This window comes from Salvia hispanica, chromosome 1, assembly GCF_029641045.1.
Source record: "Salvia hispanica isolate PSC_SH4W2 chromosome 1, Shi_PSC_v1, whole genome shotgun sequence".
NCBI classification, from domain to species: domain Eukaryota; kingdom Viridiplantae; phylum Streptophyta; class Magnoliopsida; order Lamiales; family Lamiaceae; genus Salvia; species Salvia hispanica.
In genome coordinates this window covers 37,771,197-37,792,122 of record NC_142692.1, presented here as the reverse complement: position 1 = coordinate 37,792,122, position 20,926 = coordinate 37,771,197, and the positions used below count along the sequence as shown (strand labels likewise).

General features: G+C 36.2%; 5 protein-coding genes across 7 annotated transcripts; 3 read left to right on the top strand and 2 right to left on the bottom strand.

Annotated features, from left to right (window-relative positions):
• Window positions 1–116: 116 nt before the first annotated feature.
• LOC125218228 (proline-rich family protein) lies at window positions 117–1,993 on the bottom strand. Its single transcript, XM_048119862.1, has 3 exons — window positions 1,837–1,993; window positions 1,408–1,684; window positions 117–362 (listed from the first exon to the last, which is right to left on the bottom strand). The coding sequence occupies exons 1-3, from the start codon at window positions 1,877–1,879 to the stop codon at window positions 314–316; spliced, it is 369 nt and encodes a 122-aa protein (XP_047975819.1). The 5' UTR covers window positions 1,880–1,993; the 3' UTR covers window positions 117–313.
• A 1,992-nt stretch (window positions 1,994–3,985) lies between these two features.
• LOC125223252 (GEM-like protein 5) lies at window positions 3,986–5,580 on the top strand. The gene is made up of 3 exons (XM_048126312.2): window positions 3,986–4,497; window positions 4,819–5,093; window positions 5,251–5,580. The coding sequence occupies exons 1-3, from the start codon at window positions 4,068–4,070 to the stop codon at window positions 5,479–5,481; spliced, it is 936 nt and encodes a 311-aa protein (XP_047982269.1). The 5' UTR covers window positions 3,986–4,067; the 3' UTR covers window positions 5,482–5,580.
• A 473-nt stretch (window positions 5,581–6,053) lies between these two features.
• On the bottom strand, window positions 6,054–8,444 carry LOC148933732 (translocon-associated protein beta (TRAPB) family protein). 3 transcript variants are annotated; one of them, XR_016134620.1, is made up of 6 exons: window positions 8,295–8,444; window positions 8,039–8,222; window positions 7,198–7,296; window positions 6,986–7,094; window positions 6,697–6,908; window positions 6,054–6,416 (listed from the first exon to the last, which is right to left on the bottom strand). XR_016134620.1 is itself a non-coding variant. In XM_089063037.1 (6 exons), exons 1-6 carry the CDS (start codon window positions 8,218–8,220, stop codon window positions 6,303–6,305), a joined length of 582 nt encoding a protein of 193 aa, XP_088919163.1. In that variant the 5' UTR covers window positions 8,221–8,288; the 3' UTR covers window positions 6,054–6,302. The 3 variants fall into 3 exon arrangements, 1 of the variants encoding a protein (XP_088919163.1); XR_016134621.1 differs by having other exon boundaries at window positions 8,039–8,246; window positions 8,295–8,405; XM_089063037.1 differs by lacking the exon at window positions 8,295–8,444 and having other exon boundaries at window positions 6,697–6,702; window positions 6,837–6,908; window positions 8,039–8,288.
• A 5,292-nt stretch (window positions 8,445–13,736) lies between these two features.
• On the top strand, window positions 13,737–14,717 carry LOC125220768 (glutathione S-transferase T3-like). The gene has a single exon (XM_048122911.2). It carries the CDS (start codon window positions 13,737–13,739, stop codon window positions 14,715–14,717), a length of 981 nt encoding a protein of 326 aa, XP_047978868.1.
• A 2,577-nt stretch (window positions 14,718–17,294) lies between these two features.
• Window positions 17,295–19,817, top strand: LOC125224416 (Endosomal targeting BRO1-like domain-containing protein). The gene is made up of 12 exons (XM_048127816.1): window positions 17,295–17,401; window positions 17,510–17,738; window positions 17,813–17,887; window positions 17,965–18,023; window positions 18,110–18,242; window positions 18,323–18,419; window positions 18,505–18,571; window positions 18,647–18,745; window positions 18,873–18,962; window positions 19,041–19,195; window positions 19,290–19,391; window positions 19,474–19,817. The coding sequence occupies exons 2-12, from the start codon at window positions 17,546–17,548 to the stop codon at window positions 19,658–19,660; spliced, it is 1,257 nt and encodes a 418-aa protein (XP_047983773.1). The 5' UTR covers window positions 17,295–17,401; window positions 17,510–17,545; the 3' UTR covers window positions 19,661–19,817.
• Window positions 19,818–20,926: the final 1,109 nt, after the last annotated feature.

Here is a 20,926-nt window from a genome sequence, read left to right as displayed (position 1 = left end):
AATTATAAGCACGCCTAATTTTTTTCTAACTCTTAATTTCTTATCTTTTTTATGGATGAATAAACAGAAAAAGTGGTAAGAAAAAATGGTAAGTGAAACATCCACAAACCAAGAACTACACGAGAAGACAATCCAATTGTAATTCCACGAGGTTCTATACGTCCAGAATCCAATTCAACAGTACTTGCATATTGCCAAGATTACAAATACAGCTTAGTTAACTTAATGACAAGAATTATACGAGTAGACATTGTCATAAAACAAATAATAGTATTTTCATGAGGTCCTCGTCTTGCACAGTTAAGTCCATCACTCAGAAGCAGCATTCTTCCAGTACGCAACAGCAACAAAGGGCAGCAAGACTGCACATTAAACGAATCACCTTCACAATTAAGATTTGCTTAAGGTGCTTTTGAGTGGCTAAGAAAGGGTAGACTAATTACACAAAATAAAGATTAAAAAAAAGCTACTAGTAACTAGTCAGATGACTAAGATTGTAAACTGGTGGTAGCAACATTTCACATATCAAGCAATATTCATAACCTTATTTGATTAATTTCCAAGCAAGGATTGTATTAAAGAGTAGCATGGCTGAACAGAATTATATTCTTGAAAACATTTGAGCACAAAAGGCAATGTGATGAAAGTAACAGTTTGAATCTCGATGAGGTTTACTCTTCTCCAAGACAATGTGATCAAACGGTTCATAAAACACACTATATCGGTATATCCTCATGATTGAATCCTTCACAAGCCACTCGCATTAGTTCTCTAGAGTACCCCATCATCCCTAAGAATTAGTACTACCAGCATTGACTCATGAACCAGATTATCAGTTCTCTACAGCCCCATCATCCCCAAGAATAAATACTTGAAGAATTTAGTACATCAAGCATTAAACCATGAACCAGATTATTACTAGTTCTCTATAGTGCCACATCATCCTCAAGAATAAATACTCAGAGAATTTAGTACCACCAGCATTAAACCATGAACCAGATTATTATCAATGAATTGTATCCAACCAAAATCAGTTCACTTAGTTATCTACTAGATAATGGCCATCAAACAAAGCTCAGAAAGCTAGTTCATACTAAACTATACAGGAAAGAATCACAATGCTCGATGAGTTTAAAAGTATTTCAAAGGCCATTAAACAATTATCCCAAGGTCATACTAAGTTCATCTGAAAATATCAAGAGTCCCTCAACCAAATATTGTACACTGTATAACACTACCTTTCATCTTTTTTTTGCACATTCTGAGGCTCAAATAAATTCCAATAACCTAGATTAACTTAGCTGGAACAGTTCACTCATACAACATGAACATACAATCACAATCACAAATTGATCCAACCCTAAATCTTAGACACAAAAGTAGATAGAAAATTCAGAATCAACATACCAGCCTCGGAAAAAGGAGGAACCATCATCGTGATCACAATGGTGAACGTGGTAGGAAGGCGGAGGAGGCGGAGATCCATGATTGAAATATCCTTGATATCCACCACCGTGCTGGTGCGGCGGAGGCGGAGGCGGGTACGGAAATCCCTCGTGCGGTGACGGAGGCGGATATGGATAACCCTCGTGCGGTGACGGAGGAGGATACGGATACCCCGCTGGCGGTGGCTGGGGTGGCGCGGACGGATACGCCGACGGCGGAGGGTACACCGTCCCGTACCCTGAATAATCGAGCAACACAATTTCGATCAATTGTGCAACTTTCAATCAATCAATTTCGAGCGAAACGCATTGTTGGTTGAAATTAAAATTGAAATTGAAACAGAAATTGAAATCAAAACATCAATTTTTTATGGAATTGAAGAAAATTGACCTGGAGGAGGGTAATCTTCGTGCGGCACTTTCTGATAACTCATCTCCGATCCAAACGCCTAATTCTCTCCAGTCGACTTCGATCAACAGCTGATGAAGACGTAAATTTACAGCATTGGATACTTCTAGTAAGTGAAATTCAATCAAATAAATTTTAATATTAAAAGAATCTGTGTAAAATGTCTCTGGGCTGAAAATTTGGGCCCACCTTGGCTATAAATATGGGCCAAACCTGAATATACTATGTAGTGAGATTAACATATAATATTTTTATTAATTTTAAAAAAAATAATACTCCCTTCGTTCCATAATAAATCTTATTTTACCATTTCGGTCCGTCCAACAATAAAAGTCTTATTTCACTTTTAGCATAAATTATAAATAGCCACATTCTACCAACTCATTCCACTCACATTTTATTTTAAAACTAATATATATAAATGAGACATATATTCAACTCACTTTTTCTTTATATTTCTTAAAATTCGTGTCATAACTAAATATGACTCTATTCAGATACGGAGAGAGTAATAAATATTTAAAGTCAATAAAGAGTAAAGAAAAAAAAATATAAATAAAAGTCTTATCTACATTATTTTCTCTCTTACTTTACCCTCTATTCATTTAACTATTTATTATCATATTTTTAAAACGAGCGTAGAAAATGCAACATAGAGAACACTTTCTGACCTGAGTCAAACTTGGGTCAGGTTTGTCCTGCACTCACTATGTGCAGCATTGCTCTACGAGCATCTTCAAGGGGAGAAGGTATATAAAAAAGGTATATTATGTATTTACCTTTCCCCTTGGAGAAGGGGTTTTCATGAAAAGAAGACAAATATGGTAATTATAAGATTTTATCTTTCCATTGATGGAGAGGTAAAGATACCTCTTTAAAATGGAAAAAAAGTATAATATCTAGGGCTGGCAAATCGTGCGTGTCGGGTCGTTATCGTGTCGACACGATAATGACACGAACACGATAATAACAAACACGAACACGACCCGTTAAGAAAACCTCAAACACGAACACGAACACGATCCGCTATCCTCAGATACGAACACGACACGAACTCATTAATGACACGAAGCACTTCGGGTCAACACGACACGATAACAACACGTATTGAAAAATGAGATTTTAAGAGTCATTTAATAAGTATTGAAAAATGAAAATAATAAGAATTAATAATATTAAAATATTATTTGTTAACGGATAACACGAACACGACACGGATACGCATTGTTAACGGATAACACGAACCCGACACGAAATTTTCGTGTCCTTAATGGGTCGACCCGATAAGGACACGAACCCAATAAGCTCTGACCCAAACCCATTAATTTCGTGTCGGTTTGTGTCGTGTTATCGTGTCGTGTCAAAAATTGTCAGCCCTAATAATATCTTCTCAAATACCTCTCTACTTGGAGAATGATTTTTCATGAAAACAAAAAATATAATAATTATAATTAGTTTATCTCTCCATTTATCTCTCCTCTTGGAGATGCTCTAACAAGTATTCACAAAATTTAAGTTGGTCATTCCATCTCAATTTCTTAGTCCCCACTTGACAATTTTTGTATTAATAAAAATGGAATATTTGCTAAGATTTATGTAAATTAAAGTTTTTGAATGTTAATTTAAAATGTTAGTGATATATTTTGCGTATAATGCAATTATCCCAACAAAATGTCTCTAAATTGTAAATTGATTACTAAGCAAAGATCGTTCTCAGGTGTGCACACACCTCAAAAAATCTTCAAACAATATATCTCGCCATTAAAGTATTGCTAATTGTTTATCAAATCATGATCAAGTGTTAAAGTAATAAATTTTGTAAAATTAGGAATATTTAAAAATATATCTCATCAATAAATTAATCCTAATTTTTTACCTAGTAGTCCAGTACCAAGGAAGTTGCTCGTTTATCGAATCCACATCATGTGACTTGTTTAATGTGAAGCATTGACGTCTCAATCTTTCATCTAGAAGATTGATTAAATCAAGAAATATGTGACCCCCCCAAAAATCACACGGCTAAGCAACAAGTAAATAGCTATGATATGAATATTCAAAGGTCAGCAAATGCGTCGTAGCTTCTCATTTAATTCACTCCATCAACCTATATAAATACCAATATCCTCTTCAAATCTTCCACAATTCATCCACCTTATTCATCATCATTCAAAAAATCAACACTAATCCAACTTCCAAACCAAACTCAACCAACAATGAGCGGCAAAAATCAAGAATCCCAACCCATCCATTACCCTCACATCTCTCCCTCCAACACGGCTCCGGAACCGTCTTTCTCAGCTCCGGGGCCATCTTCCCCTGCTCCTGCCGATGCCGAGAAGTGGGTAAATCAAGAATTCCAACCTGAGATGGCTCCGGAGCCGTCCTCCCCTGCTCTGCCTGACGCAGAGAAATGGGGGACCCACGTGATGGGCACTCCGGCAGTGCCGACGTGTCATCCAAACAACCAAAAGGCAGCTATGTGGGGTGTAGCCGATCAAAAGGACTACCAAAACCATCATCAACCCTATATCCAATATACCCCTATTGACAAAAACAACTCAACTCCATTCAATTCAGTTCTCCACAAATTCAACGCGTGGAGCACCAAGGCTGAGGTCACGGCTAACAACATTTGGAAAAACCGTAAGGAACTTTTCTTTTTCGACATGGGATTTTAAACAGTACTTACTACTTTCGATAGGAGACTAATTTTCCATTAATAATATTTCAATTATTTTTTTTTGCTTTTTATCTCTATATTACTTTATCAATTATGCATTTAAACACGTGTTCCCTCAAAAGTTCTTACTTTTATGGTACGGAGTTAGTATATTATTTTGTGCATTAAGGAAAAGATAATGCTCCTAAAACCGAAGAAAGCCATGAAGTAGAGAGATCGGTGTTTCCATTTCTTCGTTACATTTTCATGTGTGGATGACATTTATATGTTTGGCACGTGTGTAGTGAAGACGGGATCATCTGTGTCGGGAGCAGCGTGGGGGAAGATGAACTTGGGCGCCAAAGCAATCACAGGGGGTGGATTTGAGAGTCTTTACAAACAATCTTTTGCTACTTATCCAAACGAGACGCTCAAAAAGACCTTTGCATGTTACCTGTCCACTTCCACCGGTCCGGTCGCCGGAACCCTCTATCTCTCCGACATCCACGTGGCATTTTGCAGCGACCGCCCCTTGTCCTTCACCGCACCCTCCGGTCAAGAGACTTGGAGTTATTACAAGGTACAAAATTTTAGTTGGGGTAAATTTTGAAAATGTAATCGACTTCTAGTCTGTCTTGCAAATTTTCATAGGAATTTTAGTTGGGGTGAATTTTCAAAATGGATATGCATAGGAATTTTCATAATTAAGCAATGAGTAAGTGATAAAAATGGTGCAGATTTTGATAGCATTAGCAAAGATAGGGAGCGTGAATCCAGTGGAGATGAGGGAGAATCCAACGGAGAGATACATACAGTTGGTGTCAACGGACGGCCACGATTTCTGGTTTATGGGATTTGTCAACTACGAAAAAGCCACCAATCATCTCTTCGATGGCATTTCTAAATTCGCAGCAGCCGGAGTTCCTGTGTCTCAACCTCCTCCGGCCAGTGGGCCAAAGTATGGTTAGAGCAACGCCTTATATGGCCTGTATTGAACATTGAGTTCCATACAACATTTGTTACTTCATTTTTACAGTTTCAGATTATCATTCCTTTGATTTTCATTACTTTCGTTTCTATTGGCTACTCTATTTTCTTATAATATAACATCATATATACTATTGATGTGTGACAATATTAATGATTTGGGATTTACATAAGAAAAAATATATGCCTTACAGACTGTTCATCTACTTATGTTATAGAAAATGCAACACACATAAGAAATACATAATGGAGTATTAAATGAATGAAAGATTCATACATTCCCCTTAATTATGGTAGCTATTTTTACTAAACAACAAACTATAAACCATGTGAATGAGCTAATGATCACAAATTCACACTACAACACAACTGTAAATTCACTGCTAATCTTCATGATCTAAGGACTGAAAATAATTCCTACATTTTTTTATTAAATCGTGAAAACTAAAATCACTAAAATCATTGCAATGAACTTATAAAGTCACCACTGCATAATTAACTACACTAAAAAAAATAATAATTTTGCACAATTCAAACATGAAACTCGTGTAAATTAGGACATGACGCAGATGCATTCCACCTTTTAACTTTAGAGAGCTCTCAACAAAAGCAAAACATCAATATGAGACTTTTTATGGATAGTTAAATATCAAGAGAGGCCGACGTACTATCATGCTATCTCACGTCTAGTGTCTAATGCTACAAGTGTGAAAATTGTACTAACAAAAACAGAACCCAAAAACCAGCAGCATCGGTTACAGAGTAGAGGGCGATGAGGTTGCAACGCACATTAGTTTGTTGATTAGCGCTTCTTCTTGCTACCCTTGGCTCCACTGGATGGAGAGGCCACCAAGTACACGAACAAGACAACAATGATTACCACCGAAACAAGGGATCCGTATTTAGCCAGCAGCTTCTGCGAGTGTGAAAAATAGTTGTCAATGATTGCAGCATCGGGAGGACATTCATTAATAGTTGTATAAATTATTCCTATCCCCACACCAATGTCCACATTTCCCATATAAGTAAAGTACGTGTTAATGTACACTTGTAAAACACTTTTATGTAATTCAAATACAAGGAAACATTTGTCTTAATTCCTAAGTACGGCAGAAATAGCAATCTCACGTGTCAGATCAAGGATGGACTATCTAACTTAAAAGAATCAATGGAGAGAAATAAAATGTGTGTCGTACCTTTGCCTAAATTATTTCAGGTGACCCCATAAATCAATTCCATTCCAAGATCACCACAAGGAAAAAGTAGAGAGAGGAAGTATTAGTTAGTAAATATTAGGAGAAGTGAAATTATCAAGCAAAATTTTATTAGAACTTACCCAGTCAAGCTTCTTCACCGGAGGCCTATCCGCTAGGATTTCAAGTGGTAGGATTGGAGTTGAGAATGCCTCCTGAAAGGTCACAGTTTAGAAACAACACACACTTTCTAAATTTGTACATAGTATAATTATTCAGAAAAATAACAGACCTGCAAGGTGGATTTTGTAGGAACACGATAAGTTACTACTGCTGGTGGACTATAAAAAACAGTTTTTGTTTTCGCTTCCAATTCAAAGGAATGTGATAGAACTACCCCACTGAAATTATAAACATTAACAGCAAAATGAGATAACAAAAAAAGGACTAACTGCAGTAATAGATCAATTAAAGGAATATCATTTCCACTCCATATTGACTTACGCATCAAGCCTTTCCCATGAGACTGAAGTGTTACCAGCGACAATGCCAAAAACATCACTAGACCAGTTATCATCGTTAAGTGTCACGTCGTAAGCAGTCCTAAACATGCAGAAGAGTATTGCGTTAGAACATCATTGTAGGATACTGTACCAGTACAACTGTCAGAGCACAATAGGAATTAAGAAAGAGGTTTATTTCATTTAAGAACAGCAGAAGATGTGATCTACAATCAGAGGATTCATTAATACTCCTTTCCATATTAGGGAGACTTATTAATATAAATGCAAAAACCACAACAAAATATGTGAATCTGCATAGATACTCTCTCCTCCCATCACAACAAATCATATACCTTGTTACCAATATCGTACAAAGTCGATCATCAAACTGCCTATATACTAACAAGGCAGGCAAAAAGTCCAGCTCATGAATCAAGATTAATAGTGCAATCATCATTTTCAAGTTTCCAAAGGATCGGGCAACATCAAGCACTCATTGTCTAAAGTTAATTAGCAACTAACTGTAGATGGAAGTCTCTTTATACTATAGATTAAGAGAGTTTGCGCATTGCACTAGCACACCTATCAAATTCAATGGGAACTGCAGTTACGAATTAGGGATCCTCTACAAAACCCTAATTAAACCTCAAAGTTAACAATATGAACCCCCAAAAACCATTGATCAGAAGCATTTATTAAGTATCCATAAAACCCCCAATAAATATCATAAAATTATGTTGCAGCAACGGAATTACTTCGCTGGATCACAGCAATCTAACAAAATTACCATCAATAAACACAGATCTGAAAGGAAAGGGGAAGTAAAACGAAGTATAACATACGCGGATCCTTGATTGTAGACATCGATGGAGACGGAGACGCGTTCAGAGCCGGATTTGAGCCTAGTGAGAGAGGCCTTCTTGTGGGCGACGATGAATGGAGCTTGGGAGGTGGCGATCGTCGAGGCGGCCAGCAACAGAGCGGCGAGAATGAAGATCGGGAAGCCGAAATTCGAATTCGCCATCACTGCTTTGAAGGAGAGGAGTGGAGCTGGAGATCAGAAGAGAATTGGGATTCAATTTCAGAGCTAGGGTTTACCTTTATCGTAATTTCCGACCACTATTCAATAATTTGAGTGCCACGTCTAAGCCTTATTTCTTCCTCGCGACAAATGTACAGTATTTTAATTGACAAATTTCGTCTTGATTGAGCTCATTTCAACTCGATGCCAGGATGAGCAAAAGATCTGAAATTATTGCAAAACAAATTATAAGTTAAAATTCATTTTTTTTATTTTCAATTTACAATTTAATTTTTTTGTCAAAATTCAATTTTTTTTATTTGAATATATTAAAAATTGAAGGAAAAAAATCAAATTTAATTTTAATATATGTATATTTTATATTACTTGTAACAAATCCTAATGAAAATATAATCGATGAGTTTTGATATGAAAGAATAACAAGTAGGTTGACTAAAAACAAAGATAGATAAATTAATTTGAATGCTAAAATTAAGTAGTAGTACTATATTTTATTTTCTAAAAAGTACTCCATAATTATTACTCCCTCCGTCCCGCTTTAGCAGTCCCATTGACTTTTCTGGCTTCTTTTTGTAAAAATGATAAAAAATAGTTAAAGAGGTGAAATGGTAAATTAAGAGGAAGAATAATATAGAGAAGAGTCTTATCTACATTATTGTGTCTCTTACTTTACCATTTCTCCACTTTAACTAATTTTTATTATTTTTACAAAAAGATGGCAGAAAAGTCAATGGGACTGCTAAAGCAGGACGGAGGGAGTATATTATTATATTAATTATGGAGTATTAATTTTCATAAGGAAATATATTAATTTAATGTTTGAATTTGGATATGATATATTATTAGTTATTATTGGGAAATTATTCTATATGTTTTAATTTCAAATTTTTGGTTATATTAATGTTATTTCTGTTTTTCAATTTAGAAAGGTTTTTTATTGTTCAGAATAGAAAATCATGGCACCAACCCCGTAGCCCACAATCCAATCTGACATAAAAGTTATCTTTTTTTCAAAATTCCAATTCAGATTCAAGCCTTGAAAGACCACCTTATTCCGGATATTTCAAATAGACCATGTAATGACAAAGAACAGAGACAACCAAAAATCTGCTTGCCAAACTTTACAAAAGACGCCCCATTCCAAGAGATAAGACTTGCAGTTGCTTTGTTTGGGGGGTAGTAAGAAAAGTTCCATTAATGAGAGCAGTAGTACCACAAGTAGCTGGAGAATCTACATTAAAAAAAAAAGATGATCGATGATTTCACTTTCATCCTTGCATATCGCACACCTGTCATCACTAATCCATTGTGCTCCATGCCTGAATAATCTTTCCTTTGTGTTGATTCTTCCATGGAGCAAAAACCACATATGCAGTTGCGCTCGTGACAGAGCAATTTTCCTCCAAACCAATTTTCCATCTTCCAAAGAAAGGTCTCTTGACTCTATTTGGTGATTAACCCGCAAAATAATTTAGAGACCATAAAGGAAAGTGCATTGTCAAAAGCCTACGTACACCTTCACATCCCTTGAGCATTCTCTCATCCTCCAACAATTCACGACATACAAAAGATCTCTAACTAAGTCCTCTTCCCAGGTAAAAAACTTTTCTCTCCATTGGAACTTTCATGTCCATTCTCCTCGCTCCCATCTCCAAAGTTCGCGATAACCTCCTCCTTAAGGGTAGATAAACCAAATAGTCTAGGAAACATGACCATAAGACTATCTTCCCCGACCCAAAAGTCCACCCAGAATCTCGCTTGTGCCCCGTTTCCCACCTTTACTCGAATTTCTTTTCTCGTTACTTCCCGTTTCTCTTTGCTAAATTTCCCAAAGTTAGCGATTTGACACTGTAGACTGCTCATCCTCTAAAGTTAGCGATTCCATGTATATATATACCTATTTTAAAATTTATTTCTTTTAATCTTCTATTATATGCCTTACTCAAAAATTTTAAAATTCCTTCATATGTAAATTTGTCACAATTTTCCAAAAATTCTTAGCTCCGCCCATGATGCGTGTCGAAGCATGTTTTTCCTTCGACCACTATATCAACTACTCCCACAGCTAGCGCTACTATGCCAACATACGCATATTATTGGATTTCGTCCAATTAGAATGCTAGTATTATCTAAATCCTTGAGCAAATATAAGAATATTGCATTGAAGTGTAAAGTTATTATATTTGGTTCAATCTAATTAAAATTTCAGTATCTTTAATTTCCTATTTTGATTACTCGTAGCATAATGCTTATACGAAAAAAAAAACAGTTTATCGACTTATATCATTCACCTCAATTTCTGTGCGCGACCTTTCCAGCTGCTGCCTGAAGAAGCCGCTCCAGTGTTATTTGTTGCTCGTGATATCTTTCCAGCCATCCCACCGATGTAAACAAGCATCCCATCTCGGAAATCCAGTCCACAGGAGTCTCCATTTATTCGCACGCCAACTGTTAAGGTACTTTTAGTTGCATTGATGGGAAAATGAGGCCTTACTGAAGGAGAAGAGCAAGTGAGATTAGCCAAATATACTCAACAACATCAAAACCAATTAAACAGAACCCATGCATTTCCTCACATCTCTCTCTCTAGGTGAAGAAGCTGTGTAGATGGAAAAGTAGGCCTAGCATGATGAAAAAGAGCAAGTGAGATTAGCCAAGGAGACTGCCTATCCAATTACTACATCAAAAACTAATTAAACCTACTTTTTGATGAGTAATTTGGCACAGGCAAGTCATCCTTGGCTATCAAACTCTAACTCTTATCTTCATGCAAGAACTCATTTCCTCATATACTACCCTCTCCATCTCTCTCTCTCTCTAGGTGGAGAAGTTCCATTGATGGAAAAAGAGGCCTAGCATGAATGAAAAGAGCAAGTGAGACTAGCCAAGGAGACTCCCTACTTCCAAACACATCAAAAACAAATTAATTTAATTTTTGATGAGTAATTTGGCGCAGGCAAGTCATCCTTGGCTATCAAACTTCAACTCTTATCATCATGCAAGAACTCATTTCCTCATTTAAAGTCGTATTGATAGAAAAGTAGGCCTAGCATGAAATGAGAAGAGCAAGTGAGATTAGCCAAGAAGACTGCCTAAATCCCAACCATCAAAGATTAATTAAATTCAACATTTGATGAATTTAGCACAGGCAAGTCATCCTTGGCTATCAAACTTCAACTCTTGCCCTCATGCAAGAACTCCCTCTCCTCACATACTGAGATACACACACACTCCATTGATTTTCCTGCTTATGATCATTACTCTGCATTCCTATTTATAGCTGAGGGGTGACACCCATGCATGATTGACTACCTTTTTCTTTTTTTGTAACTGTCTCAAATTTATTCTATTTTTGTCCATTCCTTTCTGCAACATTATCCCACTGCCCATATAAAGAATATATTCTGCATGGCCCCAGTGTCTCCTCTTTCTGCACCATGCATGTATATGATTACCTGAAATTATTGCTCACCAATTTATTTATTTTCAAGAAAATAAAAAATACCATATACATATACTAGTTTATAGACCTTATATATTATGCATATCGATCATATAAACTAATCCTTCAAATTTTATAAGTTCAAAGATGGTTACATGTCTATTAGTCAAATTTTATAAAGAGTTAATTATTATATCAAACTCAAAGTATTTATTTTGCTATTGTAAAGATTGGTTTAAAAATAGTCACAAAGATTAACAAACACTACTAAAAAATTAATCATTTGGCTTAAAATATTATTTTTCCTTTACTTCAAACGTGAATTAGCATTACTTCTTGAGTTATAGGGTCATTTTATGACTAAAAACTGTAATTGTGAATCATTATAATAATAAGTACTAAGTATTAGTTTAATTTGCACTTTCATAATTTGGTTTTGAAAAAAGATGTCAAATAGAAAATATTGATACTTGAAGTAAGAGCATTCTTAGCCAACAATCCATGCAACTTGTCATGATACTTCAACAGGAATACATTATTATAATATGTAATTTTTGAAGTTGCCAAAACAACAGTATTTTATTTTATACTAGCTTATATTATTTTATTTTATAACAAGTTGATATTGTCTATTGTAAATTACAACAATCGTCAGTGTGAATACTTTAATACTTAATTAATGATACAAAAATACAAAATACTTATATTTTCCGGATTTTAGATTTGACCTTGAGTGGTCACATCATTTTTTTGTTATGTGGACTGCATAGTAATTCCATTGACCACTTCAATTCGTAATTTTCTTATTAAACTAACTCGTGGAATTGGGTTGACATTTTATTTGGAACGTATATATAGAATAACATCTATTGTAAAGTAGCATTCAAATTTGACTACAATTATTTGATCCTATAGAATCAATTTGATTGTGTGCCAAAAGTCGCAACTCGTGTCTCATTCTAATGTATTGGAATTAATTCTCTGATCCCCACTTAATTTTTTCAACCAATGGCTCTTTCCACTTATGAAATTTTAGTTTATCCACAATAATTTTTCGTATTATATATATAGGGATGTATTTATATCCTTACACTATAATTGTTAATATAATTAAAGAGTAATATATTTATACGTGGATGAAGATGTTAAATTAATTATAGTATTGGTATTGAAACTTAGGGCACTCAAACGATCTCCAAATAGAAAACTGAAATAAATAAATAGATAAACATATACTCCATATTAATTAATTTAAACATTAACAATTAAAAAAACAAGTAATTTATATAAATAAATTTTAAACAGCCCTAATCTTTCTTCATTACTGACCCAAATTGTCGGAATATGATTCGGGTTACAAAATAATATCCTAACTCTATTTTCCGGTTTACTCAGCCTACCTCATGGATTTTAGATTGAATTATCGGTCATAACTGCATGTAACGAACAATTATCATTGTCGTACGATACATGCTCCACATCAATTATATGGGTATTTACAGACCAAATGAGTTCTCTCTCTTAATAGATTAGTTTTTTATGTAATTTATCCTAATGGTATAAAATAAAATGTTATAAAAAGGAAGAAATTATAGAAAAAGAGAAATTCTCATCCTTGTTTTTCTATGGGCCAAGGCCCAGAATCTGAAGTTCAAGAACTGCCGTATAAATGGACCCAAAAGCCCATAATTAATTCACATCTAGAAAGTTCGGAATCTTTTATTGTGAACTGTGTTAGGCCATCCTTAACGCGACGGGGCCGGGCCGCAACTCGCGAGTCCTGGCCCGAAATCAACGTTCGAGCCACTTGTGCCCCGGCCCGGGGCCGCTCCCGAGTCCGGTCCCGGTCGGCGTTATGCGTGCCCGTGCCGCAGCCCATGCGGCCCATCACGGCGTTAATTGCGTTCGGATCGGGCCGCAAGTCCCCACGAATTTTCATTTTTTTTTTGTTTTTTTTTATTTTTCTATTTATACACTATATTTGCTCCATTGTTAATACTCTTACACACAAATTCTCACTCTCAATCCTCTAGCATTTCAACACTTTTTGAGTTCTATGGATTGGTTTAACAGCGACCAACGCCAGATGGACGATTTCGTGAACTCCCAAAACTGGCAAGTGCCGCCGACACCCGATCCAGATGCAACGCCTAGTCCCGGGCTGCCTACCAATATGGACATGGAATCGCCAGTTAGCACTGATGAGTACGATATCAGCGATATGGAGCCCGCTCAACGGAGGGGCAAGGGCAAGGGCAAGGTTGCCGATGAGGATGGGCCGAAGAAGTATAGTCCGCAGGAGACAATGTGGCCGGCCAAGAACTATGTCGACGTCTCCGAGGACGCTATGGTCGGCAACCAGCAAAGCGGCAAAGTGTTATGGCAGCGGATTGCAGACAAGTACAACGCTGGTCAACCCGAAGGCTCGTTCGAGTGTACCTATGTGAAGCTACGCAAGCATTGGGGTCGGGTGCAGAAGGAGATTAACAAGTGGAATAGCAAGTGGACTAACGTAGTCCGGATGTGGCCGAGCGGGCACAACGAGATGGACCTTGTGGACAAGGCCAAGGCAGATTACTTCGCTGACGGGAAGAAGCACTTCAAGTATTTCGACGTTTGGAAGCTTGTCGAGAAGAGCCCGAAGTACACCGGTGGGGCTGAAGCGGCGGCGAAGAGAACCAAAGTCGCCGCCGGACACTACACTTCGAGCGAAGGAGGTCCGCCAATCGACCTCAACGTGACAGACGAGGACTTCTTCCTCTCATCTCCTGGTACTGAAAGCCGTCCGATGGGCACAAAGGCGGCAAAGAGGAAAGCAAAGGGGAAGGCAACTGCGAGCTACTCCGCTATGCCGCCGCCGCCACCCAATCCTTCCTTGGACAAGATATCAGACTCTATGTCGGATATGAGTATTATGTTGCGGATGGGCCAACTGATGGAGTTGACATCGAGGGATACCTCGAGAATGTCGGAGTACGAGCTCGAATTGCACCGTGAGATGATCGAATACCTTCGCGCACAAATGAAGAAAAAGTAGTTCTTTTTTCTAGGATTTGTAATTTTCTTTTTCTAGGATTTGTAATTTTCTTTTCCTATTTTCTGACTGAACAATGAATTTTTCCGGTTTTAATTGTTCAACGTATTCTATTTTACGATTAAAATATGTTGTGAATAGTGCAAATGAATAGTTGTGGCCTGAGTTGTGGCACGAGTTGTGGCCCGCGGGGTTAATGGAGTTGTGGCCTGGAACCCCTAATTTGAGGGAATGATGACGTGGAGGGAACTTGTGGCCCAAATCCGGGACGGGGTTAAGAATGCTCTTAGATATCAACCAAAATTATATTCCAGCTACCACTTTAGAGTATTTTATGGCAAAAATTTACGATTCCAAACAAAGATTCAGATCCCAGCTAGAAAATGGTAAATTTTTGAGAAATAATCTCAGTGGTGACGATGATATCTATTAATGATCATTATCCTTCTTACATCATCTGGTAAATTATAATTTAATACTAATTCTGGAAATAAACCTGCACACATAAACATTAGTTAATACATCCATATCAAATAATACTACATTTGGATGATTTCTGTGAATATTTATTACACTCCAGATTGCATGTTGGTAGCTCAAATCTCATCTCATTAGATTCGCTATTTCAGACCATGTTTTCTTTCTTGGTTTACCATTTTCGATGAATAAATTAATATATAATGATAATCCCTCCTGCCCTTTTTCTCTAATAATACAAAAGAGCATATTTCATAGTTAATCGTGTAATTTAAATAGTGCCGTGTTTATTGAAATCCAATTGGTAAGTGCAATTTGAGTAGTAATATGGAAAATATAAACAGTGCCGTGTTTATAATATCAAAATCCAATTAGTATGTGACTCTGTGCCATCTTACGCTCAAAGTCTTTGATTAACACTTAAAATCAAGCAAATTTTGGACCTCGTAAAATGTTTAAGTGTTGACAAATAGACATATAATAATGTGAGAAACGAGGGAGTTGATAATAATGTGTGGAGTGCAGCTTAAAAAGTTAGTGTGATTTAGGATTGAGGTTGCGTTGATTTCCTTCTAAGTAACAAAGATGATTACATGGCGATTTCTTGTGGAAACGACTCTTTAAAAAGAGGAATTACAAAATAATCCATGAATTTTGGGGTTTTGCGGTCATTAATTGTTAGTATGAAATATGAATAGTCCACCAACTTACTACTCGTATAGTATTACTTACTAAGCAGTAATCACACACGGCATTAATTGATTAATTGAGTATATTCATATTACTTAATAACAAAATTACCGGCATTTAAAAAGTTTGTTTTCTATCAGATAATTAGTGAAATATTATAACTAAATTAGTATAATGCCATGTGTCAAGCATGGGCCCATAAATAGTCCCATAACTTGTAAAATTTCTTATTTTGTCTTTTTGTCTCATTATGGCGGGTGGAGCAATGGGCATGGGTGTAGCAGAACCGGCGTCATTAAGCATTAAAATTTTAGTACTTCCTCCTTCTGCGAATAAAAGTTCCATTTTTCTATTTTAGTTCGTCCGTGAATAGAAGTCTCACACTCCACTCATATTTTATTTAAAACTGATATATATAAGTGAGACTCATATTCAAGTAATTTTTTCCACCAATTTTTCTTAATATTTCTTAAAACTTGTGGCGTCAAGAAATTAGACTCCTAAATGACGGTAGAGAGTACTACTATTTTATTTGTATTTCTCACGAAACTCTTATTACCTTCATCACTTTTTCTGAGTTACAGAAAATATCTTGTTTTATCATTTGTATATTAATTACCAATACTAATAGTGAATCATTATTTCGATATGTCTTGTGCACATACAATTTCATGTAGATAAATTTGTTCTTACAAAAAAAAGAATTAGACCAACAAACATGACACTGGGACATGACTGACATGAGTAGCAAAATCCCCACCAGTGGTATCAGATCTAGATCATCAATTTTCAGATGAAATTGCGTGTGTGATTTTTGTGCATGCATATCACACAAAAAAAGGATTTTGACATTTTGAGTGTAACGAACTCAATCATCACTTCTTTCTCCCTTTACAAAAGTCAAATTTCATACCAATTTTTATCTTATTTGTTTTGTTAAAAAAATATCATTTCGAGTAAAACATAATCTACTTATATACATATCTTATCTACATTTCCATATGGGCAAAATTGTTCTTTAAAACAAAAAAAGAACTAGACCAAAACATGACACTAGGTCAGGACTGACTACTAGCAAAATCCCACTTAATTGTTTAATAATTTCTTATCATATACACACTCACAATTTCATAGGAAAATGAAATAAATACACATTTTAAGTTTGAGATTAAAAATGTGTGTGATTTTGTGTGCATGCATAGTATCACAAAAAAAGAGTCTTGAACTATTGAGTTTAACTAACTCAACCATCATCTCTTCTTTCTAGTTTTTGAATGTATTGACTAATTTCTCCTCCTCCGCCCTCGCCATGTGACATATTTTTCGATCTCTGAGCTTTCTCACTCCTCTGATCCTCTGCGTCATAGTATATTATTTGCAACTATCTCAAGATTCTATCTTGGCTTAGTAGTATTACTATTAAATATGCATACTTCCAATTTTCATGCTATAAAAGTAGTCATGCACAATTATACAATCATCAAGGAAACTTCTGCCTTCTCTCCTTCCATCTTCCCTTCGTAAGAAACTAGTTGTCTTTTTTGCACATTATAGTCTGCACATGTATACATACAATGTTATAACATTTGACTTTCGCATTATCAACTTTTGCTACTATTAATGTGTAGGAAGCTACATTTTGAGCAAGAATCAAGAAAATAGCAATGGGGTGCACCAATTCTGTTTACAAAAAGAAGAAGAAGAAGATCGTCCCAGAAATCTCCATTTTTGCCCCGATTTTACGAATCCCAGTTCACTCTGATTTGCAGAGAGTTCTCCGAGGATTCGTCCCCAACGATCTTGCTGATAGAATTGCAGCTATCAGAAATCAGATTGCTTTAGTTGGGGAGGATACTGGTCTTGTTCTTGATCCAATCTTTTTTTAGTACTAGTAATTTTGTGAAATACTAATATTTGAGTGATTTGTGCAGGAGGGTCTGCTGTCAGTGAACTAATAAGGGCATTGGAGGAATACTTGCCTCTCCTTCTTGGTCTTACAAAGAAAGGTTTTTTACTTTATTTTTGTGTTTTCTGTTTGAATCATGGTTTTGTGGAAGTGTGATGATTTGATGTGTTTGAATAGAATGTGGGCTTCAAGAGCTGGTGGAGTTCAGATGGAGAGAATTGGGAGAGGAGAGAGAGGTGAGGATTTCAAGAATGTAAAAAATTGATAAGCATTTTATTTAGTCAAATTCTTGAATTGTTTTGATGATAATGATGGTGAGCAGGAGATTTGTGGGACGAATTCGTGGTTCGAATTGCTGTGTGTTGTGCACATGATGGCAATGCTGACATTGATGGAGGCAAATGAGAAGCTGATTCCTAAAGAAAGTAGTCTGTCTGAGAGGCTTGTGTCTGCAGGTTTATATCTATGAATGTTTAGAATTTTTCAGAGTGTTGTGTAATGAATGATGATTATATGAATGTGATTTGTGTGTTAGATTGTATGAGAGATGCTGTTGATTTGCTGCTCAAGGCAGCCGGATATTTGAACTTCTGTGTTCTTGATGTTCTCCCGCGGCTGCCACATGACTTAAAGTGAGTTCGTTTATCCTACAAATCATCGTTGCTGTATAGTATGATTGCTGTGTTGCTCAGATTCTTGATATCCTTGTATGTGTAGAAGCAAGCTGCCTTCGGATATGCAGGACAACGTGCTAGAGGCGATTTCACATCAAGCTTTGGCGCAGGTGGATTTAGTTTCATCACAACTTGAAACATGATCATAATCTTGATGAAGTTGAACTCACATTTTATTGTGTTAGGGAACTGAGCTTCAGCTTGGACTTGCTGTCCACAGCAAAAATGCAACTTTGTCTGTGAAGCGGAGACTAGCCTGCGAACAGCTGAGTTTCTACGCTCAGGTAAAGGCGCGTCTCAGTTTGAAACATGTTAGAATCAGTTTTAGCTATATTCCAAGAGACAAAATTTGATTAATGATGTTAGACTCTTGCAATGCACGACTAAGCGTGTGTTCGTGCAATTTGCTAGGCCCACTGCTGCATATCCGAAAAGAACGAGAGCAACGCAGTGTTGAAGAAGCAACTGTTCTTCCTCAAGTGGAAGCATCTAGAAGCTAAGGTGCTCGAATCCCCGTCCCTTTTCTTGAACCAATCACATCCTTCCTTTTGAGGCTAACACATTCTGATGCTCACACAGGCTGCAGCTTACTACTATCACAGCCTGATCCTAGACAAGGGCACGGAGCCGTCCTGCCACCTCAGCGCTGTCTGCTGCATTCTAGCCGCAGAGGAACTGCTAGTCGAGAGCAAGAAGGCCTGCTTGACCTTCTGCCTTGCAGAACCAATCACAAGGTGATTTGATTGATTCATCAATTCAATAACAAACTCTTCCTTCACTCTCAACAATATAAAAACTAAAAACATTAAATTTTTCGTGTTCGTTTAGGTGCCCTCCGCCTTGGGGCGCGATGAAGCACTTGCAGAAGAAAATACCAGAAACCGCGGCCAAGAAGACTCAGATGTACACCTACCTTCTAGACCAAGAGAAGTACTCGACTTTAACCCTCTCCGTCTTCATATTCATGTGGCAAATAAACGTTACTAATGTATATTCGTTATCTTACACGCAGAGGCCTCAAGAGTTTGCCAGAGCTTCCAGAGTTTCAGCTGTCACTGAAGCCTGATGAATATGAATTGCCAGAGGCTGATCCGGTTTGGGGCTGTGGAAAGTTTGAGTTTCCCCAACAAACGCTAAAGAAACACCTCAACCACGACCACAAAGAAACGAAATCTTCAACACTGTTGGAGGGAAACTGATTTTAAAACAATGCAGCTTGTAAGTAAGGTTTCTGTTTTCTAGCTATGCTGGAAATTATGTCTTCTTTTCTTGCTTTAATCTTTATGTAACTGTAATTCTTGATTCTGCAACATATGAATATAATGATCAACTTATGTAGGAAAAATGGCCACATTTTCTCCAAATTTCCCAGTATTCATCCTGACATTTTTTGAGATATTGCAACGGCTCACCAAATATCAATCTTAATACATTAGCTGAATCTGAAAAAACCGAACCAAATTTTAATTTGGATTTGGTTCGGATCATACATTGGAGTACAGTGACGAAGCCAGAAAACTTTTGTTGGGGGGTCCAAATACTTTTTATCGGCGACTAAATATCACAAGAATAAATTATTTATTTCATTTATTTAATGATGATATTTTACAATATATATTTACTGGTTAATTATCTATGAATCTTTAATAAGAGAAGTTTGATTAGTTTTCAATGAATCTTTAATAAGAACTCTTTAAGATGAAATTCAATGATGATTATAAATAAATGAATAAAGATTATAGTATTTTTTTAGACTAACCAGTAGATTTTAAAACTTAAAATTTATTAGTACTATAAAATATTTACATACTTAATGAGTATTATTGAAGTCTAAAACTATTTATTTTATCAACTATGCAAATATTTACTGTTTAAAATAATCAAATGTTGCAAAGTTAACTGACACAAATAATAAGCATTAAAATTAAAATTAAAATTAATCAGAGGATGTGGATGTGTGAAAGTAAGAATTGTACGATGATAAAATTGTAAGTAAAAAGGTTTTGCAAAGGGACCACCAATCACCATGGAAATTTATAAAATGAATAGAATATATAAATAGAAAAAAAAGAATATATAAATTGAAAACATGAATAGAAATTAACTTAAGTGGTGTGTATAAATAACAAGTGAAGAAAGTATATCAGTGCTCTGCACAAATAAAAAAAGCAATTGTGGTTCATGGAGTTCGAACACCACGCCACACAGATGAAAGAAGTCCCCAATGACCAACTGCGTTAGCACTGATTTTGTGTTGTAATAAAGCATATATATATAATAATAGGAACGATGGCTGGGGGGCCCAGTGGCCCCCCAGGCCGCAGTGTGGCTTCGTCGCTGTTGGAGTATAATACTCCCTCCGTCCCACTTTAGCAGTCTCAGTTACTTTTGAACACTCGTTTTGTAAAAACGATAGTAGTAATAAATAGTTAAAGTGAGAAAATGATAAAGTAGGAGAGAAAATA

Coding starts and splice junctions, on each gene's coding strand:
- LOC125218228 (XM_048119862.1), bottom strand. CDS start 1,879: ATGAGTTATCAGAAAGTGCCGCACGAAGATTACCCTCCTCCAG. Junction 1,685..1,836: donor CGAAGATTACCCTCCTCCAG/GTCAATTTTCTT, acceptor TCGATTATTCAG/GGTACGGGACGGTGTACCCT. Junction 363..1,407: donor TCCTCCTTTTTCCGAGGCTG/GTATGTTGATTC, acceptor TTTAATGTGCAG/TCTTGCTGCCCTTTGTTGCT.
- LOC125224416 (XM_048127816.1), top strand. CDS start 17,546: ATGGGGTGCACCAATTCTGTTTACAAAAAGAAGAAGAAGAAGATCGTC. Junction 17,888..17,964: donor TCTTGGTCTTACAAAGAAAG/GTTTTTTACTTT, acceptor GTGTTTGAATAG/AATGTGGGCTTCAAGAGCTG. Junction 19,392..19,473: donor TACCTTCTAGACCAAGAGAA/GTACTCGACTTT, acceptor TCTTACACGCAG/AGGCCTCAAGAGTTTGCCAG.
- LOC148933732 (XM_089063037.1), bottom strand. CDS start 8,220: ATGGCGAATTCGAATTTCGGCTTCCCGATCTTCATTCTCGCCGCTCTG. Junction 7,297..8,038: donor GTCTACAATCAAGGATCCGC/GTATGTTATACT, acceptor CTGCATGTTTAG/GACTGCTTACGACGTGACAC. Junction 7,095..7,197: donor TCATGGGAAAGGCTTGATGC/GTAAGTCAATAT, acceptor TTATAATTTCAG/TGGGGTAGTTCTATCACATT.
- LOC125223252 (XM_048126312.2), top strand. CDS start 4,068: ATGAGCGGCAAAAATCAAGAATCCCAACCCATCCATTACCCTCACATC. Junction 4,498..4,818: donor TAACAACATTTGGAAAAACC/GTAAGGAACTTT, acceptor GCACGTGTGTAG/TGAAGACGGGATCATCTGTG. Junction 5,094..5,250: donor AGACTTGGAGTTATTACAAG/GTACAAAATTTT, acceptor AAAATGGTGCAG/ATTTTGATAGCATTAGCAAA.
- LOC125220768 (XM_048122911.2), top strand. CDS start 13,737: ATGGATTGGTTTAACAGCGACCAACGCCAGATGGACGATTTCGTGAAC.